This window comes from Petaurus breviceps, unplaced genomic scaffold (genome assembly GCF_028583685.1).
Source record: "Petaurus breviceps papuanus isolate PSGF00001 unplaced genomic scaffold, PetGlider_PUasm1.0 90845, whole genome shotgun sequence".
NCBI lineage: Eukaryota > Metazoa > Chordata > Mammalia > Diprotodontia > Petauridae > Petaurus > Petaurus breviceps.
In genome coordinates this window covers 3,122,870-3,150,365 of record NW_027187359.1, presented here as the reverse complement: position 1 = coordinate 3,150,365, position 27,496 = coordinate 3,122,870, and the positions used below count along the sequence as shown (strand labels likewise).

At 39.6% G+C, this 27,496-nt stretch overlaps 1 protein-coding gene across 1 annotated transcript in view; it reads right to left on the bottom strand.

Moving 5' to 3' along the window:
- Window positions 1–12,181: 12,181 nt before the first annotated feature.
- Window positions 12,182–27,496, bottom strand: part of NUGGC (nuclear GTPase, germinal center associated) — a 79,391-nt gene continuing 64,076 nt past the window's right edge. The window contains exons 18-20 of the mRNA XM_069072279.1: window positions 26,629–26,765; window positions 24,929–25,019; window positions 12,182–12,639 (exon numbers count right to left, since the gene is read on the bottom strand). Of these exons, the coding sequence (XP_068928380.1) occupies window positions 12,479–12,639; window positions 24,929–25,019; window positions 26,629–26,765 (389 nt within the window). The 3' untranslated portion in view covers window positions 12,182–12,478. The remainder of the gene's footprint in view (window positions 12,640–24,928; window positions 25,020–26,628; window positions 26,766–27,496) is intronic.

Genomic DNA, 27,496 nt, shown 5'->3' with positions numbered 1-27,496 from the left:
GCATTGCCCTGGGTGGGGATCCAGGCATGAAAAATCAGAAGTTCACCACTTGGTTTCATTTCCCAGTCATACACTTCTGGTTAGCCCTCCTTCAGCAAATACACTTGTTTCTTCTGGGGGAATAATAGCCCTTAATAGCCAGGACAAAATAGTTTGGGGCTAGCTGTTTTTGTTGTTCTTCTAAGTCAGTTTCCACAGATCCACACAAAAGAAAAGGCCTCCTCAGACACTGCAGAAACTGCCTACTTGTCTTTCTAGATTGAGTCTATATTTTCTACTCTAAAAGGCGTTTGGGTGAATTTTCTTGTGTGCTCTCCCATCTCCTGGATAGGGTGCTTCTCCCATACTCAAAAAACACTTGTGGTTCTCTATTACCTCCAGCATCCATAGTCAGTTGAAAACATTTATAAAGTTCCTACTATGTGCCGGGCATTGTGCTAAGCCTTGAAGATACAAATAAAGGTAAAAGAAAGTCCCTAATCTCAAAGAGCTCAGTTTACTGGGAGAGACAACATGAAAACAACTATGTATATACAGGATTAATTGTAAAAACTGATAGAGGGAAGGCATTAGAATTAAGGGTATTAGAAAAGGTTTCCTGTAGAAATTCGAATTTTATTTGAAACTTGAAAGAAGTGGAAAGTTAAAGAAGAGGAAGGAGAGCGTTCTAGGAATAAGGAACAGCCAATAAAAATGTCCAGAATCTGGAGTTGGAGTGTCTTGTTTGAGGAATAGTAAGGAAGACAATGTCATTGGATCACAGAGTACATGGGAGGAGAGGGGGGAGGAAGGCACACAGTATAAGGTGTAAAATGACCGGGAGTGGGGGGTAGGGTTCTTGGGAGTTTTGAATGGTAGGATTTTATATTTTATCTTGGACGTGATAGAGAACCACTGAAGTATATTGGGTAGGAAGGTTAGACCTGAGCTTTAGGAAATTCACTTTGACAGCTGAGTGGAGACAGAGGAAAGTCCTGAGGCAGGTAGGCCTCCCCAAAGGCTATTTTAATAGTCCAGTTGTGAGATTATGAGGGTCTGCCACTGAGTGGTGGCAGTGTCAGAGGAGAAAAGAGGCTATATAGGAAAGATGTTAGGAAGGCAAAATCAACATGTTAGCAAGAGATTGGATTTGGGGAGGTAAGAGAGTGTGAAGAGTTGGAAATGACAACTAGGTTGCAAGCCTGGGGGACAAGGAGGATGGTCCTGAGCCTGACAGCAAAAGAGAAGTTTGGAAGAGAGGAAAGTTTGGGAGGAAAAATGATGAATTCAGTTTAGGAAGTGTTGGGTTTAAATCTTAAGATGCTTACAGAATATCCAGTTCAAGATGTCCAATAGACAGTTAGAGATTCCAGACTGGAGATCAACAGAAAGGTTAGGGCTCAACCAATAGATCTGAGAAATATCAGCATTGAAATGATCATTGAATTCATGGGAGCTAATGAGGTGGTCGAATGAAATAGTAAGGAAGAAGAGAAGGGAGCCCAAGACAGAGCCCTGTGGGATACCTATCATTATCAGGTGGGACTTAGATGAAGATCTAGCAAAGGAGACAGAGAAGGAATGGTCAGATAGTTAGAAGGAGAATTAGGGGATAGGAAAGCCTAGAGAGAAAAGAATGTCAAGGAGAAGAGAGGGCTAGACAATTACAAAGGCTGCATGGAGGTCAAGAAGGATGAGAATGGAGAAAAAATGGTGATTAAAAGATCATTAGTAACTTTAGAGAGAGTAGTTTCAATTGACTTGATGAAGTCAGAAGCCATCATATATAAAATCCTCATTTAAAGGCATTCAAAGTCCTTCATAATCTCCTCACCACCACCACTACTTACTTTGTGACCTAGTGACACTGACTTTGCTGTTCCTTAAAAAACACACTTCATCTCCCGACGCCAGTTTTTTTACAGGCTATCCACCATGGCTTGGATGTTCTCCTCATCACTCTTTCCTGACTTCCCTGGATTCCTTCAAGTCTCTGCTAAAATCCCACCTTTACGAAGCCTTTCCTTATCCCCCTTTAATTCTAGCTCCTTCTATCAATTATTTCCAATTTATCTTGTATATAGCTTGATTGTACATCATTGTTGTCATGTTGTCTTTCCTATTAGACTGTGAGCTCCTTGTGAACAGGGACTATCTTTTGTCTCTCTTTGTATTCCCAGGGCTTAGCATGGTGCCTGGCACATAGTAGGTGCTTAATAAATGTTCATTATAGGTGATTTGCCACTCCTTGTCCCCATTTATCTCCTCGCTCCTTTATTTATTAAGCAGGTGCTAAGCTTTGTAAATTGGATTACCTCCTGTTCCCCAATATGTCATTCCTTTCCCCACATCATTGCCTGTGCAGAGATTGCCCAGACATGCCTGAAGTACACTCCCTCTTTATCTCCATCTCTGTAACCCTAGTTTCTGTCAAGGCTCAGTGCAATTACCTTCTACAAGAAGCCTTTCCTGATTCCCCCAGTGCTACCCACCAAAAATTGCTTTATGTTTATTCTTATTATTTTGTATCTACTTTATGTGAATGTATTCATATATATTATATCTGTGTACATTGTTCTCTCCCAATAGAAAATAATTTCCTCAAGGAGAGAGACTATGTCATTTTTTAAATTGTATCCCTAGCACCCATCACACATTTCTTGGCATTGTGTTCAAGGCACATGGAAGATGCTTAAAATCTGCCTCTTGAATTAAATTCAATCTATGGGGAACTGTGCTAGGCACTGCATTACAAAGACAAGAAAAAAGTAATTGTCCTTGCCTTCAATGAACTTATGTTCTGCTAGGCAGAGACAACATATATACAGATAAGTCTACATAAAATTAACACAATGCCAATACCCTCTTTCTGGATGGTTTTTGGGGTCCCTGCTACATCTATGAGCTTGAAATCCAGTTACCGGACAGCCAGGTAGGACACTAAATAGAGTGTCAGGTATAAAGTCAGGCAGATTTATCTTCCTGAGTTCAAATCTGGCCCCAGAAACTTACTACTGTGTGACCCTGAGCAAGTTACTTAACCCTGCTTGACTCAGTTTCCTCATCTATAAATTGAGCTGGAGAAGGAAATGGCAAGCCACTCCAGTATCTTTGCCAAGAAAACTCCAAATAGAGTCACAAGGAGTTGGATTACTACTGAAATGACTGAATAACAACAGCAACAATCCAGCTACCATCCAGTTTGACCTCCTGTTTTTACAGGTGAGAAGAAACAAGAACATTAAATAACTTGCCCAAGGTTATACTGGCTGTATGTTTAAGAGGTAGAGTTTGAACCCAGGTCCTCAGACTACAGAGCTGGCTACTCTTTCCACTGTGCTGAACTGCCTCCCTGGAAGAGAATGGAGAAGAAAAGGGGCAGAAAAGGGAGGCATAGCAACCAGATTTTCACAGTGTGAAAGATTTAAGATTACTCTATTTAAGATTTTCACAGAACAATAGAAAGGAGCCAGAGGAAGAGATAAAGAATGGGAAGGAGAAAGGGGCAGGGAGGAGGGAAGAAGGAGAAAGAAGGGGAGGGAGGGAGAGAGAGATAGAAAAATAGGGCAGCTAGGTGGCGCAGTGAGTAAAGCGCCAGCCCTGGAGTCAGGAGTACCTGAGTTCGGTTCCAGCCTCAGACATTTAACACCCACACACAAAAAAAAAACTAGCCATGTAACCTTGGGCAAGTTACTTACCCCCAATTGCCCTCCAAAAAAAAAAAAAGGCAAAAAAATTAAGTTGAGAGATAGAAAAGAAGAGAAAGAAAGAGGGGGAGAGAGGGAAGGATGAGTCAGATAGAGGAGAAAGATAGAGTCAGAGAGAGGAGAAAGAGGAAGAGAGAAGAAGGGAGAGAGAACGAGGGGAAAGACAGGAGGAGAAAGGAGAGAGGTGAGAAGAGGGAGAAAGGTGGAGGGAGGAGGAGGAGGAGGAGGAGGAAGAAGAGGAGAGAGGAAGAGAGAGAGAGAGAGAGAGAGAGAGAGAGAGAGAGAGAAAGTGAAAGGGGAGAGAGATAGAAAGAGAACCCTCAACCTCTCAAAACCCTCTTTGATGGCAAGTAGCAGTGGACCAAGGAAGGACTTAGAGGAGGGGAGAGGGGGAGATGAGAAATAACTTTAGCCATAAATATTTGCACCTAAGACAACATAAAGCATGCCTTCATATCACTTTTTTAAACTGATGCATCTTGGGGCCCATTACTGGGAAAGCCACGGTAGACTATAGGCTTCCTATTTCAACTGAATGTTCTTGCTAACTAGGTGCTAAGCTCTATTGAATCTACAAGCTGATGGATTTTAAGTGTTTTCAACACCCTATAAATCAGTGCTCTGAGGGAAAGCTCCCATTACCCTTTCTGGTTATGGTGCTACAAGAAGGAAAGAGGTTCCCTCAAATAAGCCATCATATTCAGGACTGGAAATGACTCTGAGATCTACATATATCTTTGGAACTAATTGTTTCCCATTCAAACAAAACTTAGCTTTGTTTTCCTCACTCTTTTAATAAAACTTTCTTCTATAATATTGCAAGCTACTTTTTTGCAAATGGTAAGTCAGCCTCAGATTATTGAGTCTTACTGTGTGTGTTCTCCCAGGTTTCTGTGGTGAGGCTATTTTAATTAAATTTAGCATTTAATAAATACTACATGAGAACCAGCTTGGAAAATGACTAAACAGCAAGTTATAGAATCAGCATCACAGGGTCCAAGATTTAAAGTTGGAAAGGACCTTAGAGCTCACTGAATTCAACCCCTCACTATATGGATGAGGCAACTGGGGCCCAGAGAGATCATACAGGTTGACCTGCCCAGGATTACACAGTTACTAAGTGTCTGAGGCAGCATTCAGAGACAGACTTTTTTTACCTCCATATACAGTGTTCTATCTACTACACTGTCAAATCTTTCCTCTAACCCATATGGCTGTGTGACCCTGGGAAAGTCATTTAACTTTCTAGTACCCCAGGCAATTCTCTAAGACTTCTGGTTATAGAGTAGGTGCTGATTTTCATTGATAGAGTTTCCTAACTGAGTTCTTTATACCAATGAAATGACAGGTCTGATTTTTTTTTTAACATACAACTCTTCAAGGTGACTGGGAAACATAGAAACAAAACAGACCTTATCCTTAAGGAGTTTACATTCTGAAGAGAGAAAAAATTCCCCAAAATGTATATGTGCTCCTTCTTGTCATCAGTGTTTCTGACACAAAACCTTCAAAGGAAAAGGAGACATCCTGAATCCATTCCTTTTCCTTTTCTCCCTACTACCTGGGCCAATATCACCCAGTATTATCTGAAGGTTCCTGCAGCTGGGACTCAAGGGGCTAGTTGAAGAAGGACAAGTAAAGATCAACCATTCAGTGCATGTTCCTTGCAACCAAGAGAAGTTTAGTGTCCTAATTTCTAGGACAACATATGTTCACTCTGTTTTGCTGAAACAGTCTTCTCTTCCTCCCTTATGTCTGACTGAGGTAATGATAGTCACAAGGCATTGTGATCCCCCAGCTCTTTCACATGTGACTATTTTTTGGATTTTTAAAGATTATAACTGACATATTTCCATATCACTGTTGCCAGCTCTCATTCCTCTCAATGAGGTACTGAGAAAGGGAAGAGATCACTTTTCCCCCATTAGAGTTGGAGTATAAAATTGGAATGCTCTCCTGCCTCCCCTCCTAGTTAGGTCTTCCTTCTTCCCACCAAAAGTCTCTCTCAAATAGTCCTCAATGAACCTTACCCTTCCTTCCCATTGCTATTTGGAAATAACACTAGCAGCCAGCTAATAAACTGCCACAGAAGACTGTCAAGCTCTATATTTGCATGAGATGCTGAATTCTCTTACCTCCACAATATTTTCAGAGGTTTGACAATACCACCAACTGTCAAGGCTTCCCCATTAGCCTGTCTTACCTTTCCTGAGGAAGAAGTGTCATTTAACTGACCCACCAGCAGGGGCCCAAGGCAGCTCTTCTTATCTTTCTCTCCTTGGCACAAGGCAAAAAAAATGCCTTTTCATCTAAGCTGTTGCCAGGAGAGGAAGATCACAGTCACATAGCAAGACCCATCTGCAGCATCGTGAACTTACATGCCCCTACAAGAATAAAACATTTCTAAACAACTTTTATACAAAAAAAAATTTAACAAGGATTTTAAAGCAGAGGTTTAAAGTGGTTTCATCACAAGTGAAATCTAATGAATATTCTGTCCAGATTTCATGGATTAGTGCATTTTCCTTTTTGGCACAGATCAGAGGAGAATGAGTGGAGGAGGCCATAGCCTCACACTTTATAGAGAGAAGAGGCAGAAGAAGACAGAACACATGTATGCAATTCACATGGAGGGGAAAGAGCTGAAAAAGAAGTAAGAGTTCACGGTCAATGAGCATGGGCTTTACTGAGCAAAACAAAAAAATTTACTACTCTTATGGAAGGGGTGAGCTGACTTCTTAGCAGCATTATTAAACAAGTATAGCTTGAAATACATTGGTGGCATGTTTTAGTGATTATAAAAAAAGGAGGGGGGCAGGGGCGGCCAGGTGGCTCAGTGAGTAAGAGCACCGGTTCCAGTGTTGGGACGACCTGGAGATCGAATCCCGGGCTCAGACACTCAGCACCACACCCAGAAATAACTGGCCGTGTAACCTTGAGCAAGCTACTTAACCCCAATTGCTTAAAAAATAAAAATAAAAAAAAATTTAAAAGGAGGGGGTTTCACTAAAGCCACCAAAACTTTTTTTTTTTAATTAGACATTTTGGATAGATCTCTTTGTCAAATGTACTCCTGCCTACTGCAAGCTGCCACTGCCTTCTTAAACTAAACCCTAGTACACAGTAATGTTCTGAAAGACCACTGAATAGTATAGATTCTTTGCCTCAGAACTGAATGGCCCCAGATGGCCATGCTCTTATGTTTATTTTCCTAGTTTTATAGTCATTCTGTCCCTCTCCTCTCCAGGCTTTCTACTGTCACTTCTGTCTTATCAGCAGCAAGAAACACTGTCTACCCCTACACTAGTCTACTCATCAGGACATATCTGGAGTTCTGCAGTGAGTCCTGGGTACCACATTTCAGGAAGAACATTGTCAACTAGAGCAAATCCAGAGGAGAAGATTGTGGATGTCAAGAAGTCTGGAAGAACACCATATAAGGACTGATTAAAGAAACCAGGGATATTTAGACTGCAGAAGAGAAGACCTAAGAAAACATGATGTTGCATTCAAGGATATGGAGGATAGACTCAACCTACTCTGTTTGACTCCAGAGGGCAAAACCACGAGTAATGGATGGAAGCATTTTGTAAAAAAGGCAACATTAAATATGATGTCAGGAAAGACTACCTAATAATTAGGACTATTCATCAGGAAAATGGGCTACCTTGGAAGGTAGTGAGTTTCCATCATTTTAGGTATTCAAGCAGAGACTGGATGTCCACTTTCTGGGGATATTATAGTGGGATTCCTTTTTGGTATTGGTTGAACTAGATAGCAACTGAGTGGTTTCCAGCCCAATGACTTTGGTAGAATAGAATAAAAGATGGGGAATATTTGAAGGACTATTTGGGTTTCTTGGTTGTGTTGTTGTTGAAGCTATCGAGGTTAAGTGACTTGCCCAGGGTCACACAGCTAGCAAGTGTCTGATACCAAATATGAACTCAGGTCCTTCTGACTCCAGTATCTACTGTGCCACCCACCTGCTCCAAACTATTTATAAGAGAGGAATTAGAATTGTTCTGCTTTGTCCTCTTAGGGCAGAATTAGCAGCAATGGATGGAAGTTACAGAAAGAGACAGGTTTAGCATCTCTATTAAAAAAAAACCTACTAACAACAACAGAATTGTGCAGAAATGGAACTGGACTGTCTTAGGAGGTAGTGAGTACCCTGTCACTGAGAGATCTTCAAATGAAGATTGAAAAATTTGCCAAGGACATTGTAAAGCAGATTCCTAATCTGGTTTGAGTTGGACTAAATGACCTCTGAGATGTCTTCCTACTTTGAGATCCTAGGATTCTTTCTATCTGTCTAAATTCCTTTCTAACTTATGGAGCAGCTAGCACAGTGGATAAAATACTAGGCCAAAAGACAGAAAGACCTCAATTCAAATTTGACCATGGATGATGAGGCTGACTTCTGCCCAGAAACAATAAGAGCCTTGCCTAAATCTAAATCTGCCTAGTAACAGGGGGCTTTATCTGTTGACAAGAAAACCTTGTTATTTTCTGTGTACATGACTACCTGCTATGGTTTGTGCCCATATCCTTGAATGTTGCAAGTTCCCTGTTTTTGTGAGCATATGCCTGAATTGTTTTTTATAAAGTATCCAACACACCTCCTTCTCCTTTCCTGCTTCCCCTTACACACCTGCTTCCCTTTTCTTAACATCCTTCCCCGTGGTTAACTGCCTATGCAGGAGCATACCCCCCCCCACCCCTAGCTGAGCACCCAAACCTTGTGTATAAAAGTAAGCCCTTGTCTTATCTGGTTAGTGCTCGACCAACCCATTGTTTTTGCATCAATAAAGCCTTCTTGACAAGGAGAACCTCTGCCCCCTGAATTCTTTCCCGACAACCTGACTCCAAACATCATCTGCCTCTTCAATAGATATTTACTATCTGTGTGACCCTGAGTAAGTCACTTAACCTCTGCTTGGAGATTAACCACTTAACCACTGGAGAAGAAAATGGCAAACCACTCAGTATCTTTGCCAAGAAAACCCATGGACAATATGGTCCAGAGGCGATGGAAGAGTTGGATATGACTGAATAACATAACACTCCCAATCCACTGTGAAGTAAAAAATTATATCATTAAATCTGATGGAGCTCATTAGAAAGCAAACTCCCTAAGGGCAGATACTGTTTCACTTTTGTCTTTGTATTCCCAGAGTTTAGCAAAGGTTCTGGCTTAATAAACACTTGTTTGATTGATTGTTTGACTGTGTTCTAGCAGGTTGAACTTGCCAGAAGCTCACGCCTCCTGTAAGTGGGGTATTGCTGTGTTTTTAAAAATTGCCTCCATTTGTGATTTCATCATGGTAAGGCCATCCTATTGAGAAAATTCCTTCTACCAAAGTGGGTCAGGAACTAATGTTATAATTTGCAGAGTTGCTTGGGGCATTGAGAAGTTACTGTCACTGCCCAGGATCCCATAGCCAGGATGGGTCAGAGGTGAGCCTTGAACTTCCTGCCTTGAAAACCAAGAGCCTCCTGACTCTGAGGCTCTCTATCCATTACTTCACACTGCCTGTCATTTTAAAATATCCTACTAAACAGACTAAGTCAACACTAGCCATTTTATTTCTCAGCTATTTGGATGACTCATTTTAACCTCTCTGAAATTTCTTTCCAAATCCCACTTATGGATTGAGTATTCTCTAGGGAATTTGGGATAGTTTCCAGAATGCCCTGCTATTCAGGGACTATTGCTAGACCCCAGAGCAATACTGATACTTCCAAAAAAAAGAAAAGGGTCAGTGTTCCCAGTCTGTTACAAATCTAGGCCCTAAGTGAAAGGGAAATATTACTAGAAACATACCTAGGGGATGATTCAGGGAGAAGAAAGCCGACCATAGATAACAATTAATACAGTGATTCAACTAAGTCAATAACATCAACATGGCAGGGCAAGTAACTTCTGGTAAATTGCAACAGCTAAGGTGAGTGCCATGGGCATAAAGGATACAAAGTCCGAGTTAAAGGACACATCTCTGGTAACAATAAACAAATTAACTTTAAAAAAAAAATAAATGTGCTTTGTTAGGGAATTGAATGTTTGTGGGAAAGTATTGGTTGTATCAAAACAAAATATCAATATTTTGTTTAAACAGAGGGAAAGAGAACACAAAGAACTTTGATAACAAAGTCTATCTGAACCAGCGATTCCCAGCCTTTCTGGAGCTGCACGCTGCACTCCATTGTCACTGGCTGGTCTTTGGCACTCTCCTTTTCTCCTGCTAAAAGTACTAGGTGGTATGTTTATCCTGAATACTAAAGCTAGGTCAAATGCATCTTGTTTGGAGATCTCATTTTCTGATGCCAACCGAGGTCATTGGAGACTTGTTGGGGTGTCCACATCATGGTGGTTACAAGTCTGCATGATGCCAAAACAAAATGGCTGATTCTATCAATTCTGCATCCCAGTTATCTGGCCCAACACAGACAAAAAATAAAAACAAGAAAGTAATGACTTTTGTTTGGGATGATAGAATCTACCAGATATTCTGACTTTGTGTTAACATAGACCGAGTGCCATGGGCAGCTGGAAGAGTATGGTTATGTCCTCAAAACAAAAACTTCACACACTTTATAGTCCCATCAAAAGGCCTTCATGCTACTCCTAACACAGGACATTCTATCTCTTATCATTGTGCCATTGTCCTAACTATTCTAGTTTCCTTCAAAATTCTGATCAAACAGCAATTCCTACATGAAGTCTTTCACAACCCCCCCCAACTGCTAGTATACCCCCCCTTAAATTATTTTGTATGTATTTATATGTGTACATATCACCTATCCTGATAGAGACCTTTAAGGTTAGGAAAGGTTAGGAAAGGTTTTGGTTTTTTTCCTTTGCACCCATCACCAAGCACCATAGAAGACATTTAATAAATATTTGTTTGCAATTTGTAGTTTCTTTACAAAGTTTCATACCCCACTTACAGGGCAACAAAAAGCTAGACATTGCTTGAGCAAAAAAATTCTTGACACATTTAGGTATTAAGCAATAAACAATCATCACTTATTAAACACCTACTGTGCGATGGGCCCTGTGCTCAGTACCGGAGTCACAAAAACCAAACAAACAAGCCAGGTCCCTTGCTCTCAGAGAGCTTACATTCTACTGGACATACAACTTTAGACTATAATGAACTGACTGAATTAGCCATTTTGTTTTGGCACCATACAGACTTGCAACCACAATGCAACACTATATGTAGATACCCCAACAAGTCTCCAGTGACCTCAACTGGCATCAGAAAATGAGACCTCTAAACAAGATAAATTTGACCTAGCTTTAGGATGATTTTATCCAGGATAAATATTCCATCTAGCACTTTCAGCAGGGGGAAAATGGATTGCCAGTAGGGAACGTCTTCACTTGACTGACTAGGGTAAGTACATCCACCAGTTTCCCTGACCAGTTGACAACCTCTGAAAAAGTCTGATGCCTTTTTTCCTTTATCTCCCACCTCTGTCCAGGAGGATCTCAAAAATAAACTGAGATGGAGAACAGATTAAATTGCTTCAGTTATTTAGAAAACCAGATAGGCCACTCTGAAAACAGACACAAAAAGAAATAGAAATACCTTTCATTGAAAAGCCAGTTCCGGAGAGACTTGCCTTCACAGCCCTAATAAGGAGTATTTTCACTTGGGATAAGAACAGTTGGGTAATGGCTAGGGATAGGGGCAGCATAAAAGATAGTCTGACCTTGGGTGCTAGCACTTCAAGAAAGGTCAAAGTCTAACTCGAGAGGCTTTTCAGGGGGGAAAGCAGGTCCCAAAAGAGGAGCACCATAGTGACAAGAATCTGAAGGTTCATAACTTAAGGCACAGGGATTGAGATCACCATGGGGCTAAAATTCATATTCCTCAAGGGGAAAATCCTCCCATATATTCAGAAGCAAATTTCCCTGCTGGCTATCGGCACCCTGGACTAAAGCCCCATTTATCCTAAGCTAGTTACTACTCTGCCTGCCTTTCCTAAGCCAAGACTGTTAGTTTGATACTACGTATGAGGTCAGGAAAAGGAAGCAAAACTGTTTTTAACAGATCACTATTTTAACTGATTGGAGTAGTTTGGACAAGAAATTAAACCATTTGGTCAATGGTACTTTTTTGCTCCCCTATCATCTCCATACCATATTCCTGTGCTGCATCCTCTCCCTCCAGAACCCCCAACTATAGAACCTGCCCTGGGACCCTGGGCTTTGAATTGGTGAGCCTTCCTCATATTTAACCTGACCCAGATCCACCACACCATTCCCTAGACATATTCATGCTATGCACCTATGCTGACCACCATAGCTACCCTTACCACCTCTAGCTCTGGAAAAACTGATCAAATTAACAGTACCATTCCTGAAAAGGACATGCCAATCAACTGCCCTATGACTCCACTAACCATTCCTGTGACTTCCCTGACCAAAACATCCCTCTCTAGCCACATTCTTTCATATGTGTTATCTTCCCCTTTTAGAATGAAAGAGTGCAAGGATTGTCTTGCTTTTTGTCCCCAGATCTGAAATATAGTGTCTGACACATAGTAAACATTTAACAAGTGCTTTTTCAATCATTCATACATTCATTCACAGGGATGCAGGCATCTGGTTTAGTTACAGACTCAAAACAAAATCATGTTCATCAGAGAACAAAGACAGTACAGATTATCTCAATGACCAAAAGATATATTGACTAGAAGGCTGGAAAGATTCTATTCTGATATTTCAGTATACAAAAATCAATGTTTCTTTTGTTTCAGGCTTAGTTTCTAAATTCTGCAGCCTAATCACAAATGACAAGAGTTGAGTTTTTGGAGGAGCCAACTTTTCTAGGTGACATTCTCATGAGAAACTCTTGCATTCCTTTCCTCATCACTGCATTCTCTGCGATTTCTCTCAGGCTCTTATACAATTTTTCCATTTCTCTGTATTCACTCTTGACATCTACAAAAGAACAGAATATAGAGGAGTTAGATTTTTTTTCAAAGTTTAATTTTGTCACAGATGACCACAAGGAACCTGCATGAAGAAACACACTGGTTCATTGCTGGTTATTGCATTGTGGGACCTTGAAAATCCTAGCTCTTATACTTACTATCTGTATAACCATGACCAAGTCACTTAACTTACATAAGCCTCGGTTTCTTCATCTGTAGAATGAGAGGACTGAACTAGATGGCTCTGAGTTCCCTAAATTTAAATTCTAAATCTGTGACACTATGAAAACTTGAAGGAAGCTATCATATCCTCTCCCAAGGTTTGTCTTCTGTGGCCTCAACATTCTTGATCCTTCAATTTCCTCATCTGTAAGGTGAAAGGATTTGAAACCAGCAGCTATTCTGACTACAAATCCAATATGCTTCCCACTGTTTGAAGATTACGCCTATGGTTTATTCCATTTTCAATATTCTCAATTAGCCAAATTATAGACACCAAGTCTCCTAGCTCCTCATCTGTGGCTCCTTCTCCACAAATTCAGTTATATTCTGGATCCATATCCTGTCTTTAGAAACAAAGCAACTGCATACAGCTACAGTTTAACATAACACAGTAACTTTCAATTTTGTATCCTTACATGAGAACATGCTCTGACATATCAGAAATAAAAAATTAGGCAGGAGAACTGGAGCAAAGGATTTCATCTAAGAATGAATGAGAGGGAAGATAAGCTAGTCACATGGAGAGAGCAAGAATAATTGATGGACTGGGGCGGCTAGGTGGCACAGTGAATAGAGCACCGGCCCTGGAGTCAGGAGGATCTGAATTCAAATCCAGCCTCAGACACTTAACACAAAAAACTAACTGTGTGACCTTGGGCAAGTCGCTTAACCCCAACTGCCCTCCAAAAAAAAAAAAAAAGAATAATTGATGGACAACCTGTCGGCTCCACTGGAATCCTTATGATGACCAGAAATAGAGAAGGCCCTAACACATGGGGTGAAATGTGTGGGTTGAATTTAATATGGGAGGATATATGGACAAGAGTCATACCAGATGAGTAGGCAGGGTTGAGCTATAATCTACACTGTGGACCCACTGAAGAGAACCCTTTGAGATTACCTCCCATAGACATTGTGTTGCATTGTGCTAAGATGTACATAGTTTATTGCGTACTGTCTCCCCCTTGAAAATATGAGCTCTTTGAAGTCAGGGGCCATGTTTTTGTCTTTCTTTGTATCTATAATGCTTAGCACAGTATGGGTATATAGTAAGCATTTAACAAATGCTTATTGAATTAACAACTTCTTGAGCTAATTGCAGCAATTCTATACTAATGAGAGTTGGGAATAATTGCTTTAAACCGACATATGAAGAAAGTAGTCAAATAAAATTAGATCAAATGTAAATTAAAAGCAAGTAAACTTTAGGGGCATGCAAATCTAGCTGCATTTTTGAAGTAGAGTAAAGAAAAAGATCATGAGTTTCATATCTATATATGAACATTTTATCCCAGGGCATGGGAAAGTTACCAATGGTCCTCTGACCAACATAAAGGCTTTATGAAGAAGGTTTCAGGAGCAATAAAAGTTCTATTATAGCCAACAGATCCAGGACTACCTATCCTAACATTGTTAACTGATTCTATAAAAACACAACATCGGGGAAGAACCTGTCAAAAGAAGCTGGGTCTGCTTCTCCCTTTTCTTCTAGTTATGTTGGTTTGAAGAAGAGCCAAGGACACATGTGCCTGAGTAAACAAAAGCCCTGATCAGGAACTTGTGGAGAAAACAGCCACAAGGAAAATAAAGGGCTGTAGGAATGGAGGCCATGAAGAATGGGAGCTACAAGTAGCACAGACATTAGATGTCTGAAGCAATGAAGATCCCAGAGAGAATGAGAGGAAAGCTGACAATGGACCAGACTGAATACATGAGCTAGCGACCTGACTAGTCTGTACTATAAATTTTGTGGAGCTATAACTATTTCCTCATTAAGGGAACTTGGATATGAGTCCCTTTTCTGTTCTCTCCATGCCTTTCAATAAACCTGATTTGTGTTTGTTTACTTTTAGCCTACAGTACTTTCAAGGGCCTGCAAAAGAGCCCAAAGAGGAACACATAATCCAAAACCAGAAGTTCCCAGGGTCTGAGCCTTGGGTAAGGGTAAAATGAGATGCAGAATTGTCATTATGATTATTATTGTTATTATTATCACTTATAATTATAATGTAGGTCAATAAGGGAAAGAGCCAGGATTTGAACCCAAGTTGTTTGATTCCGAATCAATATTTTCTCAGGAGCAATCTAAACAATCCATACTGGAAATTGTGTAATTGTAAAGGTACCTATGAAACAATCTATCAATAAGCATTTGATAATTGGGGCGGGTAGGTGGTGCAGTGAGTAAGATCACCGGCCCCGGAGTCAGGAGAACCCAGGATCAGTTCCGGCCTCAGATACTTAAAACCCACACAAAAAAAACTGACCATGTAACCTTGGGCAAGTTACTTAACCCAAATTGCTTTAAAAGAAAATAAAATAAGCATTTTACAAGTGACAAGCACTGGCATAGGTGCAGGAAATTCAAAGACAAAAGTGATACAGTCCCTGCCCTCAAGGAGCTTATACTCTCTCAAGTGAAACAACCTATTACCTTATAACCTATCTATAATATATATATGTATACATACATATATATATATATATATATATATTATAGTAAATAAAAAGTATATACAAGGTTAACATAAAGTAATTACAGGGGTCACCACTAACCAGAGGAATTAAAAAGGTATTGAGTACTGAAAGGGGCTAGGGATTCTAAGAGGCAAAGGAAGGAAGGAAACAAACAAACATTTATTCATTTATTACTATGGTCCAGGAACTGTGCTAAGCACTTTATAAATATTATTTCATTTGATCCTCACAATAATCCTGTAAGGTAGGTGCCCATTTTATATTGATGAAACTGAGGCAAACAGATGTTACCGTGTTTCCCCGATAATAAACCCTCCCCCGAAAATAAGCCCTATTGAGATTGCTACTGTAGTGAAGGTGATCCCCTGCGCTACACGCTACATTACGGTACCCTCTGTATGCACCGTTTACCCCCCCCCGTGAAAAGCACGCCACGCTCCGAGCTGCATCCAATCAGAGCTGCAGCAGTGAGCGCGTCATCCTGTTCTTCCCCAGTGATTTGCTTATTGAATAAAGGTATATTTTTTTGTTCACATTTACCTGTTTATTAAAATTGCTGTCAATGTTCATTAAAATAAGCCCTCCCCTGAAAATAAACCCTCTGGTGTTTTTCTGTCCAAAAAAAATAATAAGACAATGTCTTATTATCGGGGAAACACGGTAAGTGACTTGCCCAGGGTCACACAGCTAGTATGCATCTGAGACCAGACTTGGACTCAGGTCTTCCAGGTCCAGCACTATCAATTGCAGCACCTAGTTGCCCAGAGGTAAGGAATTCATCCTAGACATGGGAGACAGCCTATGCAAAGCATGGATACAGGAGGCACCATGTTATGTATCAGGAACAACAGGGGGGCCAGTTTGGTTGGAATGTAGAGGGGATAAAGGGGAATAATGTGGAACAAGCCTAGAAAAGTGGGCTGGAACCAGGCTGTGAAGAGCTCTACTTGACAGAGGGATCAATTTTCAACATCAAAAGAAGATTCCAAAAGGATGGAAAATCTCTCCAATAGTATTGAACAAACCAAAAACACAACTATTGACCTACACACCCAATTTCTCATGCCTACAAAATCTTTCCTTAAATTTTATACATTTTAAACACTTCCATTCACAAGCTGAAATATGCAAATTAATGTAATCTTTGTTGTAGGTGATGGATCTATATGATTTTTTTCCCCTGCATTTTTCTAGTTCTTTAAGCATCAAAGACAAATGGAAGTATGAGGTGGCAGGGTCTTAGTACAGCTGCCAGAGACCTTGATGGTATTACACTAACTAGAAGGAGTTTTTAAAGGGCAGGTACAATATTTTGCAGTGTTCACATTAGTGCAGTCTTTCTAAATGACTTGTTCTCTTATAGTAAAACCATAATACCAGGAGAAGTTTCAGGCATCTAACAACTTGAGCAACCAGGGTGGGGAGGTAAGGATAGAATTTCGCAAAACCCATGGAAGTATTAAGCAGCTGACTCACTCTCAAACTTCCAGTCATATCGAAAACATTTTGGGAGCCGAAGTGAAGAAGGAAACTGGACCATGTGGGAAATTTCCAGCCTTGGCAATTTCCCCAGGGCCAGTGGTTAAAGTATAAGACTGTAGGTTTTATTTGACTGGTTTCACTCCATTGGCTATATGTAATGGTAGGGAGAGATGGAACATGGTCTGGGGCTTCCTCTTCCCCTTTCTGGTAATCTGAATAACAAGAATACTTGATAATGTCCATTCACTAAGAAAGCCCTGCTGGATCATCTGTGCCTCCTCCCTACACAAAAGCAAAGAAGCCTGATGAAGACAGGGTCAGATCAGTGGACAAGTCAACTATGCTGGGATCATCTGTGGTCCACCACTTTGGAACATACTATAATGCCTTATTTTCTGTTTTCCCTACAATAAAAGCATTTTGGCTATATGCTGATTTACTGAATTCTTTGGGAGCTACACAGAGAAGGGAAGCAAGATTGGAATTTGTAATAGTGAGGGCACAAATCTAGAATATGGTAAGTTATCGCTGGAATTTGTCCATTGGCCTAGATTTAAAACATAAAACCCAGGAGTCCCCAGAAGGCCAGGCCAGATTGGTACTTTCTATGAATACATAGTAGGAAGTTCAAGCTTCAAGTGCCACCTGCTGGCTTTCACCAATCAAGTGCCCCAAGAAGAGACCTGAAGTCACATCAAAAAGCAAATGGTAGAAAGAAATATTGTCCTGTGGGACTGTTACTTTCTCCATACAAAGTGACCCCTTTAAAATATTTAAATATTTGAAATATCTACTTAAAAAAACCTTCAATGAAGAAATACCTACTACCTCCAGAGGCAGCAATTTTCTTTTTAGATTAAGTTCCAATTATTCAGAAGCTTTTCCCTACATTGAGTTTAAATCCATCTTTCTGTAACTTCCACCCATCGAGCCTAGCACCACCCTCTAGGGCCAAGCAGAATAATCTAATCTACCTCCCATAGAACTGTCATGTCACCTCAATCCTTCATCCCCTCACCCCAAGTATTCTTTTCTCCAGGCTAAGCTTCTCCATTTCCTCAATTAATCTTCACTTGGCATGTTCTCTGGTTCATCCTGATCAAGCTCTTCAGGACACACTTCAGCTTTTAAAAGATGTGGCATCCAGAACTGAACACGATAAAGCACGAATGGTATAGAGGAACCTTTATATCTTTCAATAGGCATCATGGCATATTAATATAATATGGCATTGAACCATGAGATAAATAATCAATTAATCAATGAACATGAATTTTATATGGAAGGTAATGAAGTATAACAAATAGAAAACCAGACTTTCTTGTGATTCTTCATTTAATACAATGAGCAAGGAAGGCTTCCATATTTCTTCTTAAAAGTAGCATAGAACAGTGAATAGAGAGGTAGACTTCAAGTCAGGAAGTCATGGATTTAAATCCTACCCCTGTCACTATTGTCTGACAATCAGCAAAACATTTTCTCTTTCTGAATATCATCTGGAAAATAAGAATACCCATCTTAGAGTATCTACCTCTCAAGGCTGTTCAAATGAGATAAGATATGTTAAATACATCACACACCTTCAAATGCTATGCAATTATCAGTCATTATTAACTGTGCCTGGTATGTATCTTTATTCAAATTTGTGATTTCATTGGTGTGCATAACTCCAGATGAGGAAATACCCTCTACAAATGCAGATAGGCAACTATTCAATCCATCAGTCAGCAGTACATGTAAAATACCTATTTACAAGCCAGGCACTGAGAATACAAAGACAAAAATGAAACAGTCCCTACTCTCAAGGAGTTTATATTTTATCTAGGGAAACAAAGTATACATATGTAAATATTCACAGCATAAATATACTCAGTACTTAAAGGGATATGTCATCTCATCAACGAGGTGACATTTTGTTCTACTGAATCAAATGTTTTTCATAAACACAAACAATTGGTGCAATGGGATTTTATATCCTTTATATCTTCCAGTTAATTGTGAAATGGCAATAGTGTAGTCCATTGTTGAACATCACCTAAGAAAGTCTGCCCATTCCCTACTAATTCTCTCATTGAGGATTCTCTTGGTTCATGTACAGATGACTTTCATAAATATATTGTGCAGGTGGGAGAGTAGGCATATAGGTCATTAGTTACTGACAACCCTTTGGTTATCTTTTTGCATTAATAGTCTAAGATTTTTCCCACACATTTGGTATCTTTCCTACCTTCACAGACTCTGTATATTAGTCTCATACTCTCACAATTGTGTTGTCTTCATCACAGATCTCCCCAATATACATTTGGTCAAATTCAACAGCTTTTTTCATTTTTGCTCTATTTTATCCCTTGTCAAGCTTAGTCCACAAGCATATACTCAAATGTTCAGTTAGGGTCCAAGTGTAGTAGTTCTTGAATGTCTTGAATGATGGAGCAGTTTGCTAAAAATGGTTTTTGTAAATATTTTGCATTTTTCTTCTTGTGTTTTTACCTTGGAATGACCTTAGGATGACTTTGCCTCATTGAATATCTTGTCAACCTTTCTCTGAACTGGTTTTACCCTTCATTGTTTCTCTTTGCCTTCTGAAGCAATACTACTTATCATCACCCATCCTTCTTCATAGCATTTTCACAACAAACAATTTTACCTTCTTATCTAGTGCTGTCATTTGGCAAGCAAGTCAGATATTTGCTGACTAAGGTGTTTTCTGGTTTCTTTTGGTGCCCTTGTTGTGACAATTGATTTCCATTGGTTCAACTTCTAGATAAAATTGTTACAGTTGATAACAATTCCATCTCTGTTTTCTAGTATGAGCATATATACGTATAAACACAAAGGTTATAGCAGTTAGGTTGTGACTTGCAGGTTACTCAGCTATAGTACATGTCAAAGGAAGGACCTGAACCTAAGTCTTCCTAACATTAAGGAAGGCTGGTTCTCTCCACTCTGCCATGTTGCCTTTCTTATTGAATTCATGTTGACTGATTGATTGTTCATATCATGACACAATGATATTATATTAATATACCATAATTTATTCAAATTTTTGACAATTTGTTTATAGATTTACACTAGTGAGATGATGCTTCTAAAAATATTTCTGTAGAAATAAATCATTTTCTCCTATTAATAATTTCCTTTGAATATAATTCTAGTAGTGGGTCCACTGGGTCAAAGGGTATGAATACTTTTTATAATTCTCATTTTTAATTTGATATTGTTTTCGAAAAAAAGTGAGGACAATTCATAGCTCCACCAACAGTATATTAGTGGGCCTCATTTACCACAGCCATACCAGCACCAAATTTTATCACATTTTATTATTATCTTTGCCTATAAAGTCTTTGTGAGAATCATATATGCATGTATTAAAGGCATTCTTGATGAAAATATAAGAAGGAAACATTCAGGCACTTACAGATGATTTTCTTCAGTAGTGTATATCTTCACATTCACACAACTGATTGGAAGATGTGAAGAATGTAAGAACTCACTGTATATATTATTTGTTAAATACTAAATAGAGAAAAAATTATATGGCAGAGTAAAAAGAAGTTTTAAATCAGTGCCATTAAACTCAAATAGAAATAGGACTCACTAATCTGTACATAAGGATCCTTGTGGGCTGCATATTAATTTAAGTTTAAAATAGAATGTTTATCTATGTTTTATTGTATTTTCTTTTGTTAAATATTTCCCAATTACATTTTAATCTGGTTCAGACCTTGTGGACCACATATTTGACACCTCCGCTTGAAAGGATATCCTTAAATAATGTGCCATGACTATGTTAAGATGGTAAAAAAAAAATAAATCTCATGACATGTAGAACTATAGAGATAATTCTGCAAAGCTGTCCGTTGATTATCAGTATCAAGAACATTATCCAACAGGGAAATACATACGGACCAAAAGTGTCTCAGAGAATGTAATGCATCAAGTTCAAATGGAAAAGAGAGTTTCTCCAGATGCTCCTGTTTGTAGGTAGCATTATGCCATTGACAACAAGCCCCAGAACACCATATGGTCTTCTCAACAAGATCCACATACATACAGGAAGAATAAAGCTAATGGGGATTCTGTGTTGCCCAGATTATGACATGCAGTGGGATGGACAACCTATTAAAACACTCTTACATTTATATTGACTAGGCACTGCGGATGGAACATGAACTGAAGCCAGCATTTAATGGTAGGAGGACATTGGGCTGGACTCAATTTGGGAAATTATGCAATATTTTTAAAGATCCAAAGCCACTTCCTGCTGTAAAAACCCATCTTTTTAACACTAGCATTATCCCATGGGTATTATATTCTCCAAAGAATCAGAATGGCAGAAGACGCAGACAGCAATGGAAAGACACATGGTAGATGAAAGTAGAGTATTGCACATTAGTAACAATAACTTGCATGAGAGACAATTAACTTTTGTTAAACATGCATTACATGCATAATTCAGAATAGGGTGGACCTGTCATGTGGCAAAGATAAGTTATGACAGATGAACCATCTAAAAGTTCTACTGATAGCCACAGAATTTTAAAAGAATAAAATGAATTCCTCTAGCATGCCAGGCAGATCCTCTGTGGAAAACTGATGAAAAGATAATGAAAAGAATCCTACTAGTTGAGATTGAATGGATCTCCAAGTTTCCTGGACACTCTCACTGTCTCCTGAATATGTAGACTCATTTCTCCCAAATGGCTCCTTTCACACTGTATCAATTCATAAACCACCTCATCATTAATTATAGTTCTTTTCCTCCAGGCATCAGTTTCTCATACTCTTAGTTCTAACCAATATTGCTGTCATGACATCTCTTAAATGAGCCAGGGGAAGAACTGGAACCCATAGACAACATTTTTCACACACATACACATCCCTCCCTTTGGGGAAGTGGGTGGAATTGATTTTCCCTGACCATAAGTGTCTCCACCCACCGGGGCCAGACTAGCTCAGAGCATGACTTTCTCATGAGTTCTCCACCAATTACCCAACCCCTCCCCCACCATGCCTAGGAGTAGTAATAGAGAAGACAAAAGTTCCTGGTAGGGACCTACCTGTCTATTTAGAGATAAAGAAATTCACTAGTGACAGTTTTAATCTAGGGCAGAGGTTCTTAACCTGGGGCACATTAGCCCCTAAAAGGTACATGGTAGGGTCCATGAATTTGGATGGAAGGAAAAAATATGGCATCTTAGTATTTACTAAGCTGCAGTTTCTTTAGTAATCCTATGTATTTTATGCATTTAAAAACATTATTCTTGGAAGGGTCCCTAAGCTTCATAAGACTGCTAAAGGAATTCATGATACAAAAAAGTTTAAGAACCTCTGACCTAGGGCAATGGTTTTAATCCAGGACCATCTAGCCATCTCTGAAATTCATCACAAATGCTGTGTTAGTCTGTTGTTGTATACCTGATAAGAAAAATAAATGGGTAGGAAAGAATCAGTCTGTAGATCTACAACACTGGGCCATTTCCTTCAGCTGAGTGGGAAGGGGATGTGGCTTCCACCCACCACCATAAAATCAGGCTGCCCTAAATTGTATTTTTGCATTAAGTACCAAACTCCTCCCTACATGTTATTCTCCCAACCCTGCTTTGTGTGTACTACTCCCATCCCCACCGAGCTTGGATTTGGATTCATTACTCCTAAACTCAGACCATATGTTCCCACCTATTGGCTTGCATCTGGCAACACATGAATTTCTGTCCTTGATTGTGCTGCTGATTGTTTATTTGATTCCTTGTCAGAGTCATTGTCTTGGGATGATGCCTCCTCCATTTCGACAGGCTTGCTAACTCTCACTTGTTCATCTCCCCCTAATCTTCTGCACACACTGATTCTCTACTATAAGAACAAGGACATAAGGTAGAAAGTGCCCTGATGAAATACGCGTGGTTGGAATAACTTTATGGGGGAGAAGAATCCATCAGACTATGGTTTGGAAATTATATTTTTAAGGATCTATCCCTTAAAAACATCCAGTTCTCTGGGTTTTGTCTCAACTTCACCAAGCAATTCATTGGTTTCCCAGGAAATCTCTCTTACTAGGAAAAGGAAGCATTGACCAGACAACAGCTGTATTCCAGCTTGATTGAATGGGATTTTGCCTTAATAAATCTGTCTCCAATGAGTTTAGCTGCTATGAATCAGTCTCCCAAGTGCCTCTGGGGGAACTGATCAATTCAAGTTCCAGAGCCCACAAAACTAAAAAGTGACCCTATCCATCAAGACAGACATATGAAATTCTCTCCTTGCCACCTCTGAAATGTAACATTAATGCAGTTAATTTCTGAACCAACTTTGAACTTACTAATATTCTATTTCTCTGAACAGTAGAAAATTTATATAAAATGTAAGCTCCTTAAGAGCAGATACTGTCTCACTTTCGTATCTGCATCCCCAGTGCCTAGCACTGTGTCTGGTGCATAGTTAGTACTTCTTGATTGAATGACTGATGACAAGAGAGACAGTTTGGCATCAGAGAAAGACCATAAGATGTAAAGTCATTTGGGTTTGAATCCTAGCCTTGTGTGATACTGGGCAAGTCATATATCTACAAAACGAAAGAATAATTCTTGTGCTACCTACCTCATAGATGGCACAAACCCATTCACTCACACTCACACACACACACACACACACACACACACACACACACACACACACACTCTTGACCTTCTTGTTCTGAACCTTCTTGTGCCCCACCTTCTCCCTCCCTTCTCTTCCCTCCCCCATGTTTTTCCACACAGAGACTAAGGCGGGCTCAGTACTGTGCCATTCAGATCTTACCTCTGCCAAGGCTTGTCATCATTATCTACATGAATAAGAATTATTCAATGGGGATTGACACTAGGACTCAGTTTATGACCAAGATCATTCTGGATATCAGGTTTAGGCTGCTAGTTCCTCCTTGGGGCAAACCCAACATACCCAGAAATCTGTACCCCAAACTGCCAGACATCCACATTCAAACTTATGAAGAGCTTTAAAAGCCAGAGGATTTTGTTTTATTGTTTTTCAGTCATGTCTGACTTTTTGTGATCCCATTTGGAGTTTTCATGGCAAAGATACTGGAGTGGTTTGCCATTTCCTTCTCCAGCATTTTACACATGAAGAAACTGAGATAAACAGGGTAAAATGACTTGCCCAGGGTCACACAACTAGAGTCTGTGGCCCAATTTAACTTCAGGTCTTCCTCACTCCAGGCCTGGAGCTCTATCCACTGTACTATCTAGCTACCCCCAGAGATTTTGTATTTTATGCCAAATACAATGGTGTTAGACTTGGATTCAGGAAGACTTTGGTTTGAATCCAATATCAAACAGTAACCCTGGATAAGTCACTTAACTTCTCTACAATGTTCTCAGCCCCCCATAACTGAAATATACTCCTGCTTCCCTCTTTCTTTAAGATGCAACTCAAACATTATCTTCTGCACTAAACTTTTCCTGACCCCCCAATTGCTAGTACCCTCACTCCCACAGTACCCTGTACTTAACTACCCTGTGTATGTATTTATGTATATACAAATTTTATAATTATGTGTCATGTATTTTTATATGCAATTGTTGTCTCCCCCCATTAGATGGTAAGTAGGGATAATTTCATCATTTGTACTTGTATCCCTGGTACATAACAGGCACTTAACATAAATACTCATTAATTGATCTCTAAGATGAAATCTTTAAAATCTCTAAAATAACAGACCTGTCTTGTAGGGTAGTTATGTAGATCAGATGAGATAATGGGTATATAGTAGTCTGTAAACCTTAAAGCACTGCCTAAATGCCAGTCATTGCTATCTCCTCTTCTACCCTTTTCACTTGAATCCTGCTCAGGAAGATGCTACAGGGCTAGGTATGCTGGGACAGGCAGGCGTGTGCTAGAGCCAACTTTTCCTTTCATTATGAGCATTTACATGTAAGAAACCAACAAACAACTACACATCAGGGCTTGATTTCTTATTCTGTTGATGGAGAAAGTACTGATTAAACTTAAATGTGTGTTCTATGTACTTTCCTCCCTGGAGTTATAGTTATTGAACATTTACTAACATACCCCTGGGTGGGAGTGTCACCCACTTTTAGAAAGTTCCGTGTCTTTACCTGATAGTTCCATGTAGAGGCTTTCTCCCCTGGGTGAAACGAGGATCAGCATGGTGGACACACTTCCCTTCACTTTTTCTATGATTCCATTCTAAGGGACATGGAGCATTCTGTTAGAACATTCCTGTTCAAAGGGAAGAGAAGCCTTGAAGATGAGCCCTCCCCATTCCCTAGACATGAGGGCAAGTGTGCAGACTGGAACCTGGTAAACCCTGTAATGGCTATAAAAGTCAAGGTCCATGATCCTCAAGTCCCAATGTAGAGTAAAGAGAACTTCCCAGACTAAGGAAAGGAAAAGTATAGTCTATTGAAAGACATCTGTACTGAAACTAGGTAGGCTCAGGGTGCTGTTCAAGTGTGTTAAACCAGACAAATCAGCAAGAATTGTGTCCCAAAGCCAAGAGAATATAAATTCCTAGAGGATGGGAATAGTTTCATTTTTGTCTTTGTACCTCAAGCAATTAACACTGTGCCTAGCACAGTTTTTATTACTCTTTGTGACCCCATTTGGGGTTTTCTTGGCAAAGATACTGAAATGGTTTACCATTTTCCATTTCCTTCTCCAGTTCATTTTACAAAAACAGAGGTAAACAGGGTCACACGATTTGTCCGGGATCACAGTTACTAAGTATCTGCGGCCAGATTTGAACTCGGTAAGAAGAGCCTTCCTGACTCCAGGCCTGGCACTCTATTCATTGTGCCACTGTGTGTAAGGTGATACGAAAAAATTTTTTTTAAGATACAAGTTCCCAGAATCAAGTCCCATTGCACTTGCACATCATTATATAACTACAGATGATATAAACATTTTAGTTTAACATGTAAATACCACACTGTGCCTGCTCTATACTGACACACCATGATATAACCAAAGTTAATGTAAACTGATGAGCTTAGTGTTGGCATGATGCCTTCTTCATCTGTTTCTCTATAAATCAAATGAGCACTGGTCAGTAAGTGCATAATGAGGAATGCAGAACGCTGGAGATGCTGTAGGGGTGGATGGATGCCCCTATCCCTCTGTCTCAACCTGCTACCATTGAAAATAAAGTATTATGACCCACTTATCTGTGGTCTCCACTGTTGTCCTTCTGAAGCCTGCCCAGATCCAGAGTGAACCTGCAGCGAGTTAAGGAGCTCCTTTCTTAACAGCCACCTAGCTGCCCATCTAGCACAGAGTAGGCACTTAATAAATGCCTGTTGAATAAATGTATGTTGGACAAGCCAGACTCCATATATATACAATTAGCACAGTGTCTGGTATAGAATAGGTGTTTAATAGAGGCATGTTGAACGAATGTGTGCTGAATGACAAAGCTGGATTCTATAATACCTATGTTGTATATCTATTTGCTGAACCTACAAATAATTTGCACTCAGGTGCTTGTCATCATTGTACATAGAATAACTTCTACCTGAGGGCATTTGGCTGGGGTCATCAATTAAGGAGAGTAGGACACAAGAAAGCAGGGTGGGGGAGCTATGTTCCTAAGATTATAGTTACAAAAGCACTCAAAACCAGGTTTTGGCAATGAGAGAAGAGATCAAAAAACAAGTTGGTCACCATGGTTCATTGGGTACCCTGGAAGTTTGCTCTTGGAAACTACTGTTCAGGCCAACATTCCAACCTTTCCCCTGAAACTCCAACACTACCCTGACCCCTCCCTAGAATTAGAAATCAAGAGAAGGATGTGGAATACCTTCAATTGCTGGAATTGACTCTTCATCCTTTCTTGTGCCCTTTCAAATAAACCCTCAGCCACTTGTCTGTCCACACCTCTTCTGATGGCATCTTTCATTCGCTCACAGGCTTTCTTTCCAGTTATATGAGCTGCCTCTAATGAAAACAATAACCATAGTTATACCCTAGTTTAAAAAAAAGTATTTATGAGTTTTCCTGGGGGTTAGGGAGAAAAAAATTACTTATTTCTATGACAGTGAAAATAAATAAATTATAAAAAGGGGGGAGGAGAGAAATTATAATTTTGTTATTTATATAATGACTGTCATCAAGGGAATCTTTGTTTTAATAGCAAGAGTTAGATTAATCAGGATCCCCAGCACCTAACAGTGTCTGGAACATAATGCAAGTTTAATAAATATTTGTTGATTAATCTCACCCACTCTAGTCCTGTCATAGTGAGGAAGGGCTATAAAATATTCTTTTTCATAATTAAGAAAAACAAATGTAGTCCTTTCCTTTTTTTTTTTTTTAACCTTTTTAACAGTCAGACTTGAGACTGGCTGTTTTGTAAATGGACGTAGGGGGTTATTTTTTTTCCATCTCAGGAAAAGACTTGTGTGCTATCACAAGATCAGAACTGGAGAACAGAGCTTTCTGTTACAGAAACAGTTTTCAAATCCCCCTGGAGATGGAAGAAGAAAGTTGGAGAGAGTGAGGCATCTGAGAACAGAGCCAGAAGTGTCAAACACAGAGTCTCCAGGCAGGGCACATGGTGTCCCACAATATTCCCTTAATGCAACCAGAACCAGACTTAAATGCAATCAGGACATATTTACAAAATAAAAGAAAATACAATAGAGTATAGCTAATGTTATTGTGTGGTT